The 17,518-nt window shown below is 48.7% G+C and overlaps 1 protein-coding gene across 14 annotated transcripts in view; it reads right to left on the reverse strand.

Moving 5' to 3' along the window:
* Nucleotides 1–17,518, reverse strand: part of PTPRT (protein tyrosine phosphatase receptor type T) — a 1,176,585-nt gene that overhangs the window by 33,923 nt on the left and 1,125,144 nt on the right. For 9 of the 14 annotated variants that reach the window (XM_085003959.1, XM_085003963.1, XM_085003958.1 and 6 more), the window contains 6 exons: nucleotides 16,073–16,109; nucleotides 14,422–14,519; nucleotides 10,989–11,105; nucleotides 6,452–6,606; nucleotides 3,840–3,975; nucleotides 1,591–1,740 (listed from right to left, as the gene is read on the reverse strand). In XM_085003959.1, the coding sequence (XP_084860085.1) occupies nucleotides 1,591–1,740; nucleotides 3,840–3,975; nucleotides 6,452–6,606; nucleotides 10,989–11,105; nucleotides 14,422–14,519; nucleotides 16,073–16,109 (693 nt within the window). Of the gene's footprint in view, nucleotides 1–1,590; nucleotides 1,741–3,839; nucleotides 3,976–6,451; nucleotides 6,607–10,988; nucleotides 11,106–11,827; nucleotides 11,888–14,421; nucleotides 14,520–16,072; nucleotides 16,110–17,518 lie in introns of all 14 variants that reach the window. The other 5 variants (XM_085003956.1, XM_085003960.1, XM_085003955.1 and 2 more) reach the window with 1 other exon arrangement.

Raw genomic sequence — 17,518 nt, forward strand, 5'->3', positions numbered from 1 at the left:
CCTGCCGTACAGTGGGAAAAAAAAATGTGTTGGGGAAATAATAATAAAAAAAATAAAGTTTTATTGAAGTAGAGTTGATTTACAAGGTTATAATCATTTCTGCTGAAAAAACAAAGTGATTCAGTTACACATGTACACACATCCATTCTCTTTCAGATTCTTTTCGTACACAGCTTATCACAGAATATTGGGTACAGTTCTCTGTGCTATACAGCAGGTCCCCGTTGACCAATCATTCCATATACCTCAGTGTGCGTAATGACTTTTAAACATCACTTGAAGTATCATGGGATGAGGGAAATGATTTTACCAGTATGCCTCTTGGGGAGAAAGCTGTTTGAGAATGGAGGGATGCTTGGATGTGCTGCTCAGAATGGGTGAGTGAGCCCTTGGGAGAAAGCCCTAGTATGCCTGGAAAACGTCAAGCCTTGTGTTCTGCAGAGTGAGTCTTGCAAATGTGGGGTCAGAGCTGAACTGTCCCCGCCCCCAACAGACTAGATGCTAATGTACAACCCCCAGGGGTCCAGGGGCCTGTGACCTCCTTCCTTCCATCATTCAACACTTGGTCCCTATGCTGAGCCAATAACGCTATTGGCTTGAAGGAACATGAAGGCACTGACCTGGCTGGGGTATCTGCCCATGGAACCCTGGGCCCAGTACTGGCCCCTCCAGTCTTGAAGGCTCCTTGCTTCCTCCTGCCTGTTCTCAGCTCCTTTTGCCCAAGTAGATCCTGGCACTGACCTTGGGACAACGGGCTGGATTCTGGTTTTGCCTTACTTAGTGATTCACGTCTAGGCGTCTGGACCACGGCTGCCACCATTCTGGCCACATGGGCTCCAAGGGGCAGATCTGCTCTGCCTGAGCTGTGCCCTCAGATGATCCCTCCCAAAGCTTAATGCGCATCCAAACCACCCAGAGATATGGTGAAATTGTAGGCTTTCAGTCAGAGGACTGGGTGGGACCCAAGATTCTGTGTTTCTAACAAGCCCCTGGGTGAAGCTGATGCTGCTGGTCTCGAGACCGCACTTTGAGTGTTGAGAATTTAGGTCATGCTCCAATTGTACAGAAATACTGAGACAACCTGAGCCCCTCCAGGGATGGAACAGCACGAAATTCACACCTGTGTGTTTAAACTTGTCTCCACCCACAACCTGGACTAGGACTAAATATATCTCAGTTCCAAAATGTACTCAGAGCTAAAAAAAAAAAAAAAAAAAAAAAGTGTCAGCAGTCACTGAGTGAGTGGTTAATAGATACTCATAGCTGTGCAATTTTTTTTCACCACCCCACAGCATATGGAGTTCCCTGGCCAGGGATCAGATCCGAGCTGCAGCTGCAGCAACACTGGATCTAACTTAACCCATTGTGCTGGGCTTGTGTCCCAGCACTCCCAAGACACTGTTGATCCCACTGCACCGCAGTGGGAACTCCACATGGCTGTGCATTTTATGTTCTGGAATTCCTTCTCAGCTGTCTGGAGCTGCAGACACTGGATGCATATAGACTTATCAGTTCTTGCAAGGAAAGCCCAGGAGCATGCTCGGTGGTGCTGAAGTTGGGTGGGTCGCGGAGCCTGGGATTTGCTCATACCTGAAATTCATCTTTGATTTGGCTGGAGTTGGTCTGGGGGTCCAGCCTGCTGATATTGTAGTAGAGAGAGCGGAACTCGCACACTGGGATGGCTGTGTTGCCACAGAGGCATGCTTCCAGAATGGCGTCATGTACGAACACGTACTGCTCCTGCAAAGCCAAGGGTGAGGGAAGACAGTCCCAGGTAAGAGGGGTGTCCGCATTGATCCTGTGGCTGTGGAGGATGGGCAGGGTTCATACTGCAGAAGCGCCACTTTCTATCCTATAACCCCCGAAGGAGGACCATCTTCCCATGTTTCACCAAGAACCCTGAGCTGTGATGAGCAGCAGACTGCTAAGCTATGACTGAACAGTAGAGTCACTCATAAAAGTTAGAAACTTCTGGACATGCATGAGCAGGTGCCTGTGGTGTCCTGCCCGTGGCTCCTCAGCTTTCACCTCTCCCTGCTGAAGGCTTCTTACTGCAAATACCTGAGATTCATGCTGAGGGCTTTTTTCTGGTCTCAGGGGCACACTTGGGCCATGTGCAGGGCGAGCCAGCAGGGCTGAAGAGTTAATGGCCCAGGAAGACGGCCTTAAGCAGTGCTCGATGGAGACCTGGGCATAAATATCCAAGTCCCCTCTCTCTTAAGTGGGAATCTGGGAGGAGATGTGCCACACCATCTCAGAACTCCCTCAGTAGAACTGGGCTCCAGCTGTCCCCCATGGCAACTGCACAATCCTTTGCGGTGTCCACAAGCTTGATTTCCTTCCTTCCCCTTTCTCACTTCCCCTCACCAACCAGTGTGTATTGGCATGACCCTCCTACTAAGCCATTAACCCTCCACTCCTGGCATCAATCTCTGCCCTTGAAGTAGGCATCACCCGCCTCTGCCATCCCAGCTTCTTGCACCTGCAGCTCTTCTCCTGGACACCATCGCCCCCCTTATCTATGCCTTCAACATCTCCTTCCCTCTGGAGAGTCTTTTTCCAGATCCACTGGGCGGAAGTTGTTGCTGCTCCTTCCAGGCCCTCAACAAATGTTCTTCTGTGGAACGCGGCCCATCTCCTTACATAAAATGTTTATCTGGAGGCATCCTGATGATCTATTTGAATGTCTGTCTCAGCCATGCTGTATCTAATGTCAGGCAGCAAGCCTGTCCCCATGCATTCATGAACCTGGGAGCAGATAAAGCAGCCTCACCAAGAAGCCTGAGGACCAGCCAGTGGGAGTCGGCTCGGAGCCTGCAGCAGGGTCCTATGTGGCTAAGCCTGTAAGTGGGGGAATTCCCAGCAGAGCCAGAAGTAACTGGCCATGCTTAAAGCCATGGGTAATTTCTCTTTGCAGGACTGATGATGGATGCGACTCTCTACCTGTCCAAGCTCTGCTGCCGGCGTACCTACAGCCTCACTAGAACCAGAAGATACACTCCTTACAGGAATAGCAAACCATGGTTTCCAGGAGTAGAGTAGGCAGAAAAGGCTTCCCAGCGAGACAGTGTCATGCAGCGGAGAGCTCTGGGCCTTTGGGGTCACGTGAACCCAAGTTCTATCACTGTCTGCTAATGGAAACTTTGGGGACACCACTTCTAGGTTTTTTTCATATATAAAATGGGGGTCCTGGTAGGTACTACCCTATAGGTTGTTGTAAGGAGTAGAAACAGTACCTCGAATATAAAAGACTTGGCATGATGCCTGGCACACAGTAGGTGCTCAACAATAAAGACAAACCTCTCCCATTTCCTTTCGGTCTTGGGTTTTCCAATGGATAGAGCAGTACTGGAAGATCTGCCTCTCCTTGGAGGGCAGAGGTTGTGAGTTCTTTCTCTTGGAATCCCCTGTTTCTAGTTCAAGAACCCAATAACTTCACTGAGTGAGCCATTCCTGCAGTGAGTAAAGCAATGCTTGGTACACAGTAGGCATTCAACCAATGCCAGTCCTTCTCCCTCTCTCTTCTCCTTCACCCAAGGCAGGGACACCATTCAAAGAATACCTGGAATCTGCCAATGAGTCACTGCTTAGCGGCCTTCAGAGATGAAGCACCCAGTGCCATTCCTCATAGGTGGGAGCCCTTGCCCTGGGGGACTTCAGGGTTGGCAGGGATGTCCTCGCTTCTATGATGGTTACCCCACAGCAAACCACGTATCCACCTCCTCCCACTTCTCCCACACCCAGGTCCTCTTCTGTAGGACACCTCAACCCATGGGTCTTTCTGTTGCACCATGCTTCTTGGCCAGGGCTGCAGAGCCAGCTCGTGGGCCAGGCCTCACCTCCGTCTGCACCAGGTTGACCCTCTGGGCACGGAGCTCACGCACACAGTTGAAGATGTCCACCACGCCTTCATTCTCGGCCATGTCGAGCATGGTGTCAATGGCGATGAAGCAGCCGGTCCTCCCAGCCCCAGCACTGGAAGAGAAGGACAATGGTCTACGTTAGGGACCTTGGGGAGGTCCCTACCATTCAGCCCTGTCCCCCAAGACCCTGCAGAGAGGCAACAGGCTGTCAAGGTCAGACAGAACGTCTCAATCCCAGTGCTGCTGAGAGATTCTAAGCAGGTGATGGAACTTAGAGCCCCAGTTCTCTTTTTTTTGTAAAAGGGGACAGGAGTGTTTGCCTTTAGAGTCTATTTTATCAGGACTGGCTTATTTTTGTTGAACTCATTTAGTGAACACTTAGCAGTGACAAAGTGCCAGACATTGTTCTAAGAGCTTTTCCAATGCTATAACCTCTTATGAGGTTGTTAGGAAGTTTCTCATCCCGTCACACAGGTGAGAAAACCGAGGCACAAAGGGCTTATCTTGCCTGAGGTCTTTTTATTTCAGCCTCACATAGCAATTAAGCTGAGGCTATTTGGGGTCAGACCTCTGGGATCAAATTCTGGCTCCACCACTTAACTAGCCGTGTGACCTGGGATAAATGACTCAATGTCTCTGGGTTTCAGTACCCTCATCCATAAAATGAGGCTGGTGATAGTAACATTAATAGCAGAACACATATAAATCTCATGAAATAATGTTGAAAAAGCATAATGCATGCAAATTGCTTAGCCCTGTGCCTGGCTACATAGCCATTTATTAATAAGTGCTTGCTGCATATAGTCACAAATATTTATAGAGCATTTGATGCTGGACTTGGGAGTGGGGATATGAAGATGAGTAAGACATGGCTCCTGTCCTAAAGTGTTAGTAATCTTTGGAGGGGGATAGCATTAAGAGGCAGAGAATAGTAATATATATATACATTTTTCTTTTTAAGGCTGTACCCACAGCATATGGAAGTTCCCAGGTTAGGGGTGGAATCTGAGCTATAGTGGAGGCCTATGCCACAGCCACAGCAATGCTGGATCTGATCTGTATCTGTGACCTACGCCACAGCTTGTGGATCCTTAACCCACTGAACCATGCCAGGGATTGAACTCGGATCCTCACGGACACTAGTTGGGTTCTTAACCCACTGAACCCCTACAGGAACTCTGAGGAGAGCAGTATTTTTAAGTGCTTACTATACATCTGGAATTCTTTTAGGATTCTTTTAGGTGAGCATCTGCAGCAAATCACATCTAGTCTATGTGAGCCAACCCATTTAATCTTCACAACAGCCTCAGGAGTGCATACCGCTCCACTCAGGTGAGATAGAATGACTTGCTATGGAGACACAGATACTGCAGCGTCATGCAAAGATGATGCTGAATGATGATGGGCCTGAGTGATGCTTGCCATAGTCTCCTGTTCTTCCTTACCTCTGCTCTGGCTGCTCTTTGGGATATGGGCCTTGGGGTAAGTGTTTTATTGTTCTTGCACTGTCATGAGAGGTGAAGCAGACACTACACGCTTAGGGAGCCCAGGGGGTGATCAGTAATACCTCCCAATCCTCAATGGCCTCATCTGTGAAATGGGGTTTCTAATTCATACCTCATGTTGAGGGGAGGGTAAGTAGATGCTGCATGAGAAAGCGACAGCTCTGAAAGGGCTACAGCTTACGGAGTCTCTCCTTGACTTGGCCCAAGACCTTGATTGACGTGGACACTGTCAGGGCAGGGATAAGATAACCTGCATGCAGCTAAGAGCATGCACTGAAAAGATGGGCCAGGCCCAAGGTCACATTGGAAAAGAGAGGTGCTGGGAGGGAGGGAGCGTGCATGCCAGCTGGCCTTCAGGTCTGGACATCTGCCCTCCTCCAATTCCTAATGCCCTTGACACGACACTTCATCTCCATTTAGGACGATTCAAAGATGTGCCAGTCATTCTCAATGGGACTTTCTGGGTCACAGCTGGAAATATCCCTTTTCCATAATAAGGTAAAATCTGACACTGTCCATTTACTCTCTATGAAGGACCCTGCAGGCCAGCAATTGACTTTTAAAATAATAGAAATAAAGAGAAGTATGCTTTCATGGAGGTGCCCTGCTACCATGCCAAGGAGCTGAGGGGTGAGCATCTGCAGCAAATCACATTAAATGTCCCGGCTCTGCCATTTCACACCTGTGTGACCTGAGCAGAACATCTACCTTCTCAGCACCTCAGTTTTCTCATCTGTAAAATGGGAATGATAATCACGGCCACCTCTCAAGGTTGGGTGAGAAGTCAATGAAACAGTGTGGGTGAAGCCCATGCATAGCAGGTGCTGTCACAGCCAAGCCCACATCCTCGGAGCCTTTACAATTTCAAGGCAACAGTGATAGTAGCAACTGCTACTGCTACTATTACTGTTGTCGTTGTTAGACTTAGGTCCTGGGTCTCATCCGGAAGGTCTGGCTTAGGAGACACAGGCGGGGAGCGCTAAAGGCAAAGAATAAAGGCCACTGAACAAAAGAGCACCTCTCTTGCCAAGAGGGCAGAGCTGCAGAGGCATCCTTGTTTAGGGTGGGGGGCCTTCCACTTACCTGCAGTGGACCACTATGGGCCCAGCTTCCGGGGGATTGAGGAACTTGACCTGGCGGACGAAGCCCAGGAGGCCGGTAGCATAGCAGGGGACGCCGTGGTCCGGCCAGCTGGTGAAGTGGAAGAGGCGGAGCTCCCGGATCTCATGGTAGCCTTTCTGAGGAGAGAAGGGGCCTCTTTTCCTCCAGCTGCTATTCCCCGCCCCCCTCCTGCCACAACACTCTGCCCAGCGCCCAGGGGAGCCATGACTGCTGCAATGAGGGTCCAGCCTCTCTGCCAGTGGGAAGGACAAGGCCCTCAAAGGGTTAATAGGTGTTACCATGCAGAGTGATGGTGCATCTGTTATTTTTGGGAACTTTGGAAGTAAATAAAGTGAAAAGGTCTACTTGATTGCAGGACTTCTCAGAGCCTTTACTGTGCTAACATAAATGCTGAATTCCCAAGGTAGCTGATAACACCCACACTGTTTACTTGGGGACCCTCTTTGGATAAATGTTTTATGGGACTTATATTCAGCAAAATAGAATGAGAAAAGTGTTGGCCTTCAACTCCATGTCTAAGTTGGAGGGGAATACGAGGCCTTTTAGGGACGGAGGTCTGCTGTCCTTTGGTTTTCCAGTCTTGTCTATAACAGTCTCCATGACTTTCGAATTGAAAAGGCAGACTTCTTTATTCATTAGATTCTTATTTAGAGTGACCAGGTATCAAACAAATAAAAACAGAGGTTCTCTGACTGATGGGGGGGTGGGGCCTGGAGCTCCCAAGTTCCCCTTGCCCTCGCCCCACCGTTCACATTGACACGCTCCAGGCTAAATGGCAGTTCTCTGATTAGTCCGTGGTCAGCACACCGCCAAGCCTTTGCTTATGCAGTGTCCCCACCTACCCTTCCCTGGCTGGCAATCTCCTGCAGATGTCCGACGCATCGAATAGGAAGAATATTAGATTGTTCCTTATTTCAGTTAAAAAATAATCACTGGGTGTTATCTGAGCCTAGCCTTGCGTTCGGCACTAGGAAGGTGGAAATAAAAGCAATAGCTTTAAAAGCTGTCCCTGGAACAGCTAGTGGTCTAGTGGGGGAGGCAGGCCCCAAGTGCACAATTCCACTGAAGTGCATAAAGGAGTGTCAGCTAATCCCATTAGGGAGAGGAGGAATCAGAGATTTCCTGAAGGAAGTGATGCTGATGCTTAGCCGGAGTCTTGAAACATATTAATCGTGAAAGTAGTAGGTAACATTTATTAAGCATCAACTATGTGCCTGTCACTCTTCTGACTCCTTCACCGTATTAGTTCATTTAATCCTCATACCAATCTTCATTCTGTCATTTCTGTTTTACAGATGAGGAAATTGAGGTTAAGCAAGGTTAAGTGACATGCCCAAGGTCACACAGCTTATAAGTCGTCAAGTTACAATCTAAGACCTGGCTGTCTGGCTCTACAGTCTGTACTCCTAAACATTATGACATATGGAGGCCTGAGTATTACCCAGTAGAAGAGATGGAGGGATTCTAGGCAGAGAGGCAGCTTGGGCTAAGGCATGGGGATAGGACTTAGCATAGCATAGGAACAGAATCACAGACAGACCAGGGCAATTCCAGAGGAGAGTGGAAGACGGGCCATGATGGACAGAGGGGGTGTGGGGTGGAAAGCTTTGTATCCCACTTTAAGGCCTTGAGGAAGTTCCCTTGTGGTGCAGCGTGTTAAGGATCTGGTGTTGCTGCCGCAGGTGTGGTGCAGGTAGCAACAGCAGCGCAAGTTCAATCCCTGGCCTGGGAACTTCCTCATGCTACAGACATGGCCAAAAAAAAAAAATGTAAATAAGGCCTTTGAACTTTATCCATGAGGCATCAGAGAGCTATAGGGAGGCTGCCTAGGTGGCTGCACAGTAGGGGAAGCCCATCACTAGATGGGCATTTTGGGAGAATAATGCCAGCAGCTGCATAGGTGATGGACTTGGGTGGGTATGTTGGGGGGCTATGTAGAAGGCACTGTTTGGTGCCCACCCAGATCCCCTTCCCTGAGCCAGTGCACACACCCTCAGCTACCCTGATGCTGACTGTGGATAGCTCAAATTCACCCCTTCTTTAGGGAGATGCTCTCAGCTGACCAGAAACCACCTCCCGTCGGAGTGGGGGATGCTCAGTGGTCAACTGACTTTGTTAGTTGCCCAGGACTGAGGGGTCTCTCAGGACACAGGGTGCTAAATCCAGGGTGGTCCTGGGCAAACCAGGTTGCTGGGTCACCCCAGTGGATGTGTCAGAGTCCTTTGCTTCAAGATGGGTCCAGCTCTGTGGTGCAACTCAAGCCTCAGATCTCCCCATGGGACCAGGTCTCATCCTCCCTCGGCTCCTTCCTAGCCCTGCCCTGCCTCACTCCCCTCTCTTCTCCTCAGGGTTCCCCTTAGCTCATCACCAAGGGCACCCAGTCCCCGCCTTCCCAGAAACCTCAACTAAGATGCAGGCAGGACCAGAGGCAGAAAGAAACCCTATCGGGAGGCAGCTGCAGAGCCTGGGCGGGAGTGAACAAAGGTGGGGATTAAAGCACTGACAGACCAACTGAAGTAGGAGAGTAAAGAGCTTCGAGGGTACTCAGCGCCTTTTGCCCATCCTCCAAATCAACGCAGCCCCTGGAAGCCCTTATTCGAGCCCACACCACCTGCTCTGCAACAACTTATCAAGGGCCCTCTCTCCCAGATGGGACTCTGTGCTCTTCAGGGGCAGATGACATTCCATGCTTATTATTTCTGGGTCCCCAACTCAGGAACTGATGCTGAGCTAATAAGCCAGGCAGCGTTGGCTGAGTGCCTGCCTGTGTACAGAGGCGAGGACAGCTAAGTGAATTAATCCTCCGAGGCCTGTGGGGTCTTTCAAGGGTGTCTTCCTAGGAGTAAGAGCTTCCCTGGTGATTGATTGAAAGAAAAACAGAAAGATAACCTAAAAAGGACTAAGAGTCCTCATCATGCTCGGTGGGCTACACTTCTCCAAGGCCTCCTGATTCAGAACCTGGGTCCCACAGTGAGCCGCCATGTTCCCATTCGCCCAGCTCACGCCCAGCACCAACCGCACGCGTGGTAGACGAAGTTGGTGGCCCACCCGGATCCCTCGGTTGTGATCTATCCCTGGTGCCCAGGGCAGGGTAGGTCCCGGCCTCAGCCACAGGAGTGCCAGCTGCTAGTGACTCACTGATGTCCCCTTTTCTGGAGAAGTGCCTTCAGCCAACAGGAGCTGGCTCACCCTGGAGGTTACCCCTCTATGGCTGGTCCACAGTCAGGGGACTGATTGAGGCAAGAGGGCAACTCCATGATATGTTTATGCTCTGGAGGCCCCGTGGATCAGGCCGAGAATTTGCCTGAGACTCAGAGCTGGCCCTGCCCTTTCCTCTTCCCCTCCTTCTTCCCCCCTTATTTTACAAGTTTCTCTGAGAATACTCCCTTGAAACGCCATGCGCACCTGAATCCTTGTCTCAGGCTCTGCATCCAAGGAACCCAGCCTAAGACCACAGCAGTGTGTCTGCTGTCTTCCTTCTTGCAGCTGAGGGCGCCCTTCCCTCCTGACTCTTCAGTTGAGTCTGCAGATATAGGCCTTTAGGAACTCAGGGCTTGGAAGGAGTGATACTGGCAGCAAACAGTGTGTCCTGCCACCACTGTGCACATGGGAACGGCACCTGGCATGGGCTTGCTGGGCCCTCATGAGAACCTGTCAACCCCAAGGGCATAACTTTCAAAGCACTGAAGTCTCGGGTGCTTTTGCATCCTCAGGCCTGTGGGCACTTGATTCATTAATGCTATTGCTTTTAGAAAATGGTATTTTTTTTTTTTTTTATAGGGTCATAGCTGTAGCACATGGAAGTTCCCAGGCTAGGGGTCGAACTGACGCCACAGCTGCTGGCCTACACCATAACCACAGCAACGTAGGATCCGAGCTGCATCTGTGACCTGTCCAGCAACACCAGATCCTTAATCCATTGAGAGAGGCCAGAGATTGAATCCACATCTTCATGGATACTAGTCGGGTTCTTAACCCACTGAGCCACAACAGGAACTCCTGGCAACTGTGGTTTTTGACAGCTAAAATGTCTCTGGATGCTGATAAATGTCCCCTGTGGTCCCCATTGAGAACCTTAGGCCTAGAACACATCAAGATCTTTCCCCTCCAGACTCTGTATGTTTCATTCCTCTGCCCGAGATAGTATTCCTCGTGCTCTTCCCTCAGCTGGCTCTTTCTCCTCCTTCGTTGTCTTCTGAAATGCCTCTTCCTCCAGGAAGCCCTTTCTGATGACCCCAGCCTCCCAAGGATTTCTGTCTCTGCCCTTGGTATGTTTCCTCTGTGGCTTTTATTCCTATGTGTCATCATTCCATTTATTTGTCTGGTAAATTCTATCTGGCCCTCTTGCTAGAGGTGGAATCTTTTGGAGCAGGATCATGTCTAAGTTGATTGCTGAGCTATCCCTGGTGCCCAGGGCAGGGTAGGTCCAGAGCAGCCACCTTGGTTACTGCGTGTCCTGAATGAACAAACAAGCCAGCTGGCCTGGAGGGGAGCTTACCTTCTGGACAGTGAAGGTGCGGATGACATATTCTGCCAGGGGCTCTGTTTCAATCAGGGTGACTTTAATGTCTCCGTAGACCTCTGTGTCGTCTGGCCAGTATCGCACACACTTCACCTGGGGAAAGGACAGGGACAGCACGAGTGAGCAGGTGCCTGGGTGCAAGCGGCCGTCTCATCTGGCCTTTCTGTTCATACAGACTCAAGGGCGACTTCGGTGGACTTGCAGTCAAGGGGTCCCCAGCTGGCCAGGGATGGGCGAAATACACAGGGACAGGCTCACTCTCGGAAGAACCGGAGCCGTGGGGAGTAATAATGGTGGCACCTTCTTTGGCAGAGCTCCTTGTCCTTTTCGAATCCATGACCACACTACGTGATCAGACGGATCTGGGTGAGACAGGCAGCAGGTGCTATTCCCATTGTACAGATGAACATCATACTTGAGTGTGGAGGTTTGGTGGCTTGTCCAAGGTCACGTGGCTAGTTTTCTACCTTTGGCTGAGTCCTCTTGTTGTGATATCAGGCTGGGGCTGCTGAGTAGCACCAGCAGCACAGAGATGAGCATAAGAGGTGGGAAACAGTGAGGAGGTGGAAGCAGAGTGGCCGGGAGGGGGACCTTAATATCACGAGGTGGGACTTGTGGGCTCGAATGAAAAAGGCTCTTTGTTGGGAAAAGGAAGGAAGGCACTGGGCTCAAAGGGAAGACTTTGCAACTGCTCTCTGCCCCAGGGGTGGGTGCAGACGCTGTGAACAAGCCACACCCACTCTTGGCTCTGAGTCTTTCCGCTGCCGCAGGAGGAAAAAGAGATCATTTTCCCCTTAAAAGAACAAAAGCATTACCATTCCGGGGGACGCAGCACGGCCTAGAGTGGCATTTCCCACAGTGTGTTCCGCTGGGTGCTAATAGGTGTTAGGTAAAAAAAAAAAAAAGAAAAAAAAAAGAAACAAAAACAAACAAAAAAAGGTTTTGTGGTCAAATGAGTTTGGGAAATGCTGGGTTCAACAAAGTTAAACAGGCCGCTTTGCTACAGGACTGCTTAGCTCATTTCAGGGGCTCATGCTAATGTGTTTTTCCCCCACTCTCCAAAAAGGGCAAAGAGGACACCGCATTTCCCAAACGTATTTAACCGTGGAACCCTCTTCTCACTAAGCATCCTGCAGACTAGCATCGCGTGGAACCCACTTAGGGAAATGCTGGTTTAGCACAACAGGGTTTGCAGACACATGGATACACTGCTTCATTCTAACACGCTGTCACTGTGTAGCTTCCAGAAAGGATGGAAACCTCTCCCAGCCTCAGCTTCCTCTGAATAATGATAACACTAACTAGCGGCTTACACTGCCTAGCCATACTTACTAAGTGTTCTACGAATACTTTATGTGGATTATTTTAATTACTTACCTCCACAGCCTGATGGGGTGGATATTATTAATAGCCCCACTTTATAGATGAGGAATCAGAAGCACAGGGAGGCTAAGAAAATTGCCCAAGGTCAAGTGTTAGGAAGGTATGGAGCCAGAGTACAAAGCCAGGCCATTAGAAGAATTACCCAGAACATGGCTTCGTACCACCTGCTGTGAGATTAAAAGGAAGTGATGCTCAACCAGTGTCTGGCACAGAGCTTGGCTCCCAGCTGGTTCTCCATGAAGCGATTCTTCTTCTGTCCCCTTCCCCAATCCAAAGTAGATTCACCATCAAAGAATGTCTTCAATGTGGCATGTGTTACAGAACAGGCTGGGATTCAGGCCTCTGAATTCTTAACTCCTGGGCTGGACTTTTTGTCCACCACATCAGTCTTTTTTGTTTGTTGGTTCGTTTTTTATTGTCTTTTTTAGGGCTGCTCCAGCGGCATATGGAGGTTCCCAGGCTAGGGGTTGAATGGGAGCTGTAGCTACTGGCCTATGCCAGAGCCACAGCGATGCTGGATCTGAGCCGTGTCTGCAACCTACACCACAGCTCACAGCAACGCCAGATCCTTAACCCACTGAGTGAGGCCAGGGATCAATCCCGCATCCTCATGTACGCTAGTCAGGTTTGTTAACCACTGAGCCACGATGGGAACTCCATCCACAGTATCAGTATTGAGTGGCGAGACCCTGAGCATCAGAACAGGAGTCAAGAATCAGAGATCATGGCCAGGTTTTGGCTGGGACTTCAGGGTAGTTACTCCACCCCTTTGTATCTGTTGCCTCATCTGTAACACTGGGGAATAGACTAGGTAAGTGTGGGCTTGAGGATAAAGTCTCTCTGGCCCTAAATTCCTATTAGGCCATGAGAGGTCCATGGCCCTTTGCTGAATTATGTATGACTCACAACCCAGACGTCCCCCCTTCCCATTATCTTGGAGGCCAAGACTCTTTAATGGATTATCTGATTCTTGCCCAAACACCGACTTACCTTCCCCCTCTTTAGTTAGCTCATGTGATAGGTAGAGAGCACCTCTTAATTTTAGTGTCTGTGCATCCTGCCTTTAACCCCAGCAGCCCACCCACCCACATGCCACAGTTAACCAAGTGGGCAAAGGCAAGCCGGGAAGAGCAGTCCAATTTCTAAGCCATAGGAGTGGCTAAGGACCAGGTATGAGAGAGTTGAGAGAGAGCCAGGTGAGAGACCAAGGTCTGAACCCTGAAGAATATCAAGGTTTAGAGGTCAGGAAGCAAAGGGTCAGATGCTACTGGGAGGTTGAGTACAATGAGAAGAGCGACATGGCTTTGGATTGGTCAACATGAAGGATGCTGGGGATCTGATGGCATCCCCATGGGTGGGATGGAGGGAGCAGCCACGTTGGCGTGGGTGGAAGAGAACGGAAGTGAAGAAGCAAAGCCTGTGTGTGAGTCTTCAGAGTCTGGCAGAAAAGTCAGGACAAGAGAAGCATTTTTGTTTGCCTGCTTTATGCTTTTAAGGGGGAAGCTACTCAGGACGTTTGTATGCTGAGGGAAATAACCTGGCAAGGGGAAGAGAATTGCTTTCCTGGTGAGAAGGGGACAATGAGAAGTTCTTGAGCGGCCTCTGTGATTCAAGGCACTGGGATTGCCTTTGAAAGGACAAGAGTCATTTCTATCACATTAGATGATATTCTTCCATTTGGGGGTCAACAAAGCCAGCTATTTTCTTTTTTTTTTTAATGGTTCAGCCTGATAATAGAGGGGAAGAATGAGAAGATGGTTGCAGATACAAGTAGAATGCAGCTTTGTGGTGTGAAGATGAGCGCTGGTGTCTAATGGCTGTAATTTCCTCCAAGGAGATGAGATGACGTCATCAGCGGAGAGTGAGGGTGGAAAAAGGGGTGAGAGGTTTGAAGCGAAAAGACATTCCTTGAGTGTGAAACAGGAAGGAGGCTTTAATGGGGGACTGGAGGCACTTGGAACAAAGAGAGATGCTGGGGACTGGAGCGCGAGCATCCTCTCTCCAAGTTCCCGCAGGAGGGGCTTACCCTGCCCACTTCCACGAGGTTTGTGACCATGACGATGCTGGCTGAGTTCTCCTGCCAGATCATTCTCCAGAAGTCCTTGACAGTCTCCTGCATGGGACCTGCCAACAGAGAAGGAGACAGGCTCAAAGACTGCAATTGTGAGGAAGCAGACAAGAGGCGTGTCCTCAGCTGGTCAGTCAAGGTTCCATTTGGGTGAGTAACAGTGAGGTCAGTTATCCTGGTTAGGACGCCCAAGCCACTGAGCCTGTGGCTTGAGGTAAGGTCAGTGTGGGCATAAGAAAAGCCACAGTCCACCTTGGAGGGTCCCCAGCAACCTGTGGAAACGCCCACAGTGTCTCCTCTTCATTGTCCTCCTGCTCAGACCTTTTTACCAGCCCTATGTTCCCACCGACCCATCACCTTGTATTAGGGGTTAATAACATAGCGTAAGGGAGATTTCAAAATTAGGCTCCAGACCTCGACGAGAGATGGGAAGGAAATTGGAGTTGGGGTGGGGTGGGCAGGAGCTGCCAGGAGCCAGATGCTAAGAGCACAATCAAAAGATACCCAATTTTGGGCTTGACAAATGCATTCGTCTGGAGCCTGGACAGAAAGCAGGGAAAAAAAAAATAGACAAGAAATGGGAGATAGGATCTGAGCGACCAAAGCAATTTCCTTGGAAATTTCTCTTTCAACATCCTGGGCCTTCATCATTTTTAACATTGCAAGAGTAATACGTGTATTTGATAAAAAATTTTGAATGCCATTTTTCTGTATACATATATATATGTATTTATTTACTGTAATAAGCATTATATCTATTATATGTATTTTCCCATGCCCTTCTAAATTCTTACCAACCATGAAATTATTCATGGCTGTATAATTTTCCATAATATGGAAGTATCATATTTTAATCAATCTATTAATTGTTGGGCATCAAAGATTTTTCACTTTTTGTTCCTATGAGATCACACTGTGTCAGAGTTCCCACTGTGGCACAGTGGGCTAAGAATCTGACTGCAGTAGTTCAGGTCACTGTGGAGGTGCAAGTTCGATCCCCAGTCCAGGGCAATGGATTCAATCCCCAGCCCAAAGGATCTGGTGTTGCCACAGCTGTGGCATAGGTTGAAGCTGTGGCTTGGATTTGATCCTTGGCCTGGGAATTTCCATATGCCAAGGATGCAGCCATAAAATAAAATAAAAAAAAATGAGACCATGCTCTGAAGGATCTTTTTCTATATGTCACTGTCCACATACATAATTATCCACAGGATTTCCTCCCAGAACGGCTGGAGAGGTACAGTCATTTTTAAGCCTCCTGATAACATGCTGGTAAATTGCTTTCTGGGAGAGCTGGCTGCCTCTGTCTTCTGGACACACACCCATGAGGAGATAAGGCATCATCAGCTCCAGTTCTGGATGGTAGATATTGATGGCACTTGCTTTGGGTCTGTCCCTCCAGGGCCCATCTCTCCTGATCATTTTCTAGTGACACGTCCTTCCTCTCCCCCATAGCTGAACTTGGCACCTCCTTCTTTCCCAAACAAACAAATGACCAAAGACCTCGCTGGCTCTCCAGCCCTACCCCTATGTTACTTTGCTGGGGGAAGCTCGGTCCTCTCCTCTAGTGTAAGGCAAGGGCCCTTTACAGGAAAAGGGGGACACTTACCTTGAGTTGCAATGTAGTGCCGAGGTCGATGGTACCCCTGGATAACAGAAGAAAAGCACAGTGAAGGGCCTCCTGTCAAAGCTTGCAAAAAGCACAGTACTAATAACTATCATCCCAAGGCTTGGTTTTCTCATAAGCAAAACAAGACTAGCATTAAACACTTCCCAGAGACACGGCAAAGATTAAACAAGAGAATGAGTGTAAAATGCTTAGTCGATCACTAGGTGTTGGCTATTATTACAGTTCCTCATGAGGGGCTTGCCTTGGAGCCTTGCACTGGGAGCAAAAATTGGATGCCCGAGTACCCAGGAAGAGGTGGAGAAGGAATTTTCAGGTTTCTGCAACTCGTCAACCACCACTAAATCCTTCCTGAGCCATGATTATATGCAGAACGCTGTGCACCACCTGTAGGGCACCCGAGAGTAGAAAACAATCGCATCATTGGCTCTGCACCAGGAACAATTAGAAAAAGAACATTGGGAAGGATGTTAATACTGTCTTTCTGGGTAACATGGCTGGGCTTGGAATTGAAGTCCCTTCCACTGACCTAGAGACTGATAAAGTCACTTTCTGATTCGGAGACCAGTCTCTGATTTCCCTGTGTTCTTCAGGGTCTTCAACAGGCTCTGCTGAGCTCTGATGTGGGGTTAACTCTGGGGTCAACCTTCTCTTTTGCTTGGGCATGACCTACATGAGGGTCCCCTTTCTTGTTACAGAGCGTGAACTATGTCCTATTGGGTGGAAGTTCAGGTTTTGGAGACAGATCTGCATTGAGAACATTGCATTGAATATAATTAGCATTTACTGAATGGCTAAATGAGTAAATAAATGAATGAATGGATATATTTTAAAAACATTATGAACTCACTTAATAATGGAGCCTGTTGGTGGCAAGATTGGTGGAATGATCTGAAATTCCACATTCTTTTCTAGGTAACATTCTTAGGAGAACACAAGCCCTGGATTTTGACAGACACCTATTTTTGTTTTAAATACTGGTGATCTGTACAGTTTACGGAGAAACAGAAGTGGTTTCTCAGAAGTTCTGGATCCCCTTTTTTAAAAAATTAAAATATTGTTGATTTACAATGTTGCACCAATTTCTGCTGTACAGCAAAGTAACCCAGGAAAACTGAAGGCATTTCCACTAAGATCAGGAACAAGATATCTACTTCCACCAAAGTTATTCAATGTAGTTTTGGAAGTTCTAGCCACAGTGATCAGAAAAGAAAAAGAAATACAAATTGGAAAAGAAGTACAACTATCACGCTTTGCAGATACCTTGATATGATACCTAGAAAATTCTAATGACACCACCAGAAAACTGTTAGGCTCATCAATGAATTTGGTAAAGTTGCAGGATACAACATTAATACACAGAAATCTATTGCATTTCTATATACTAACAATGAAAGACCAGAAAAAGAAATTAAGGAAATAATCCCA

Source organism: Sus scrofa, chromosome 17 (assembly GCF_054392235.1).
Source record: "Sus scrofa isolate SSC_HxYL_T2T_F1_AM1 chromosome 17, Sscrofa_HxYL_maternal_Yorkshire_Landrace_v2.0, whole genome shotgun sequence".
Lineage (NCBI taxonomy): Eukaryota > Metazoa > Chordata > Mammalia > Artiodactyla > Suidae > Sus > Sus scrofa.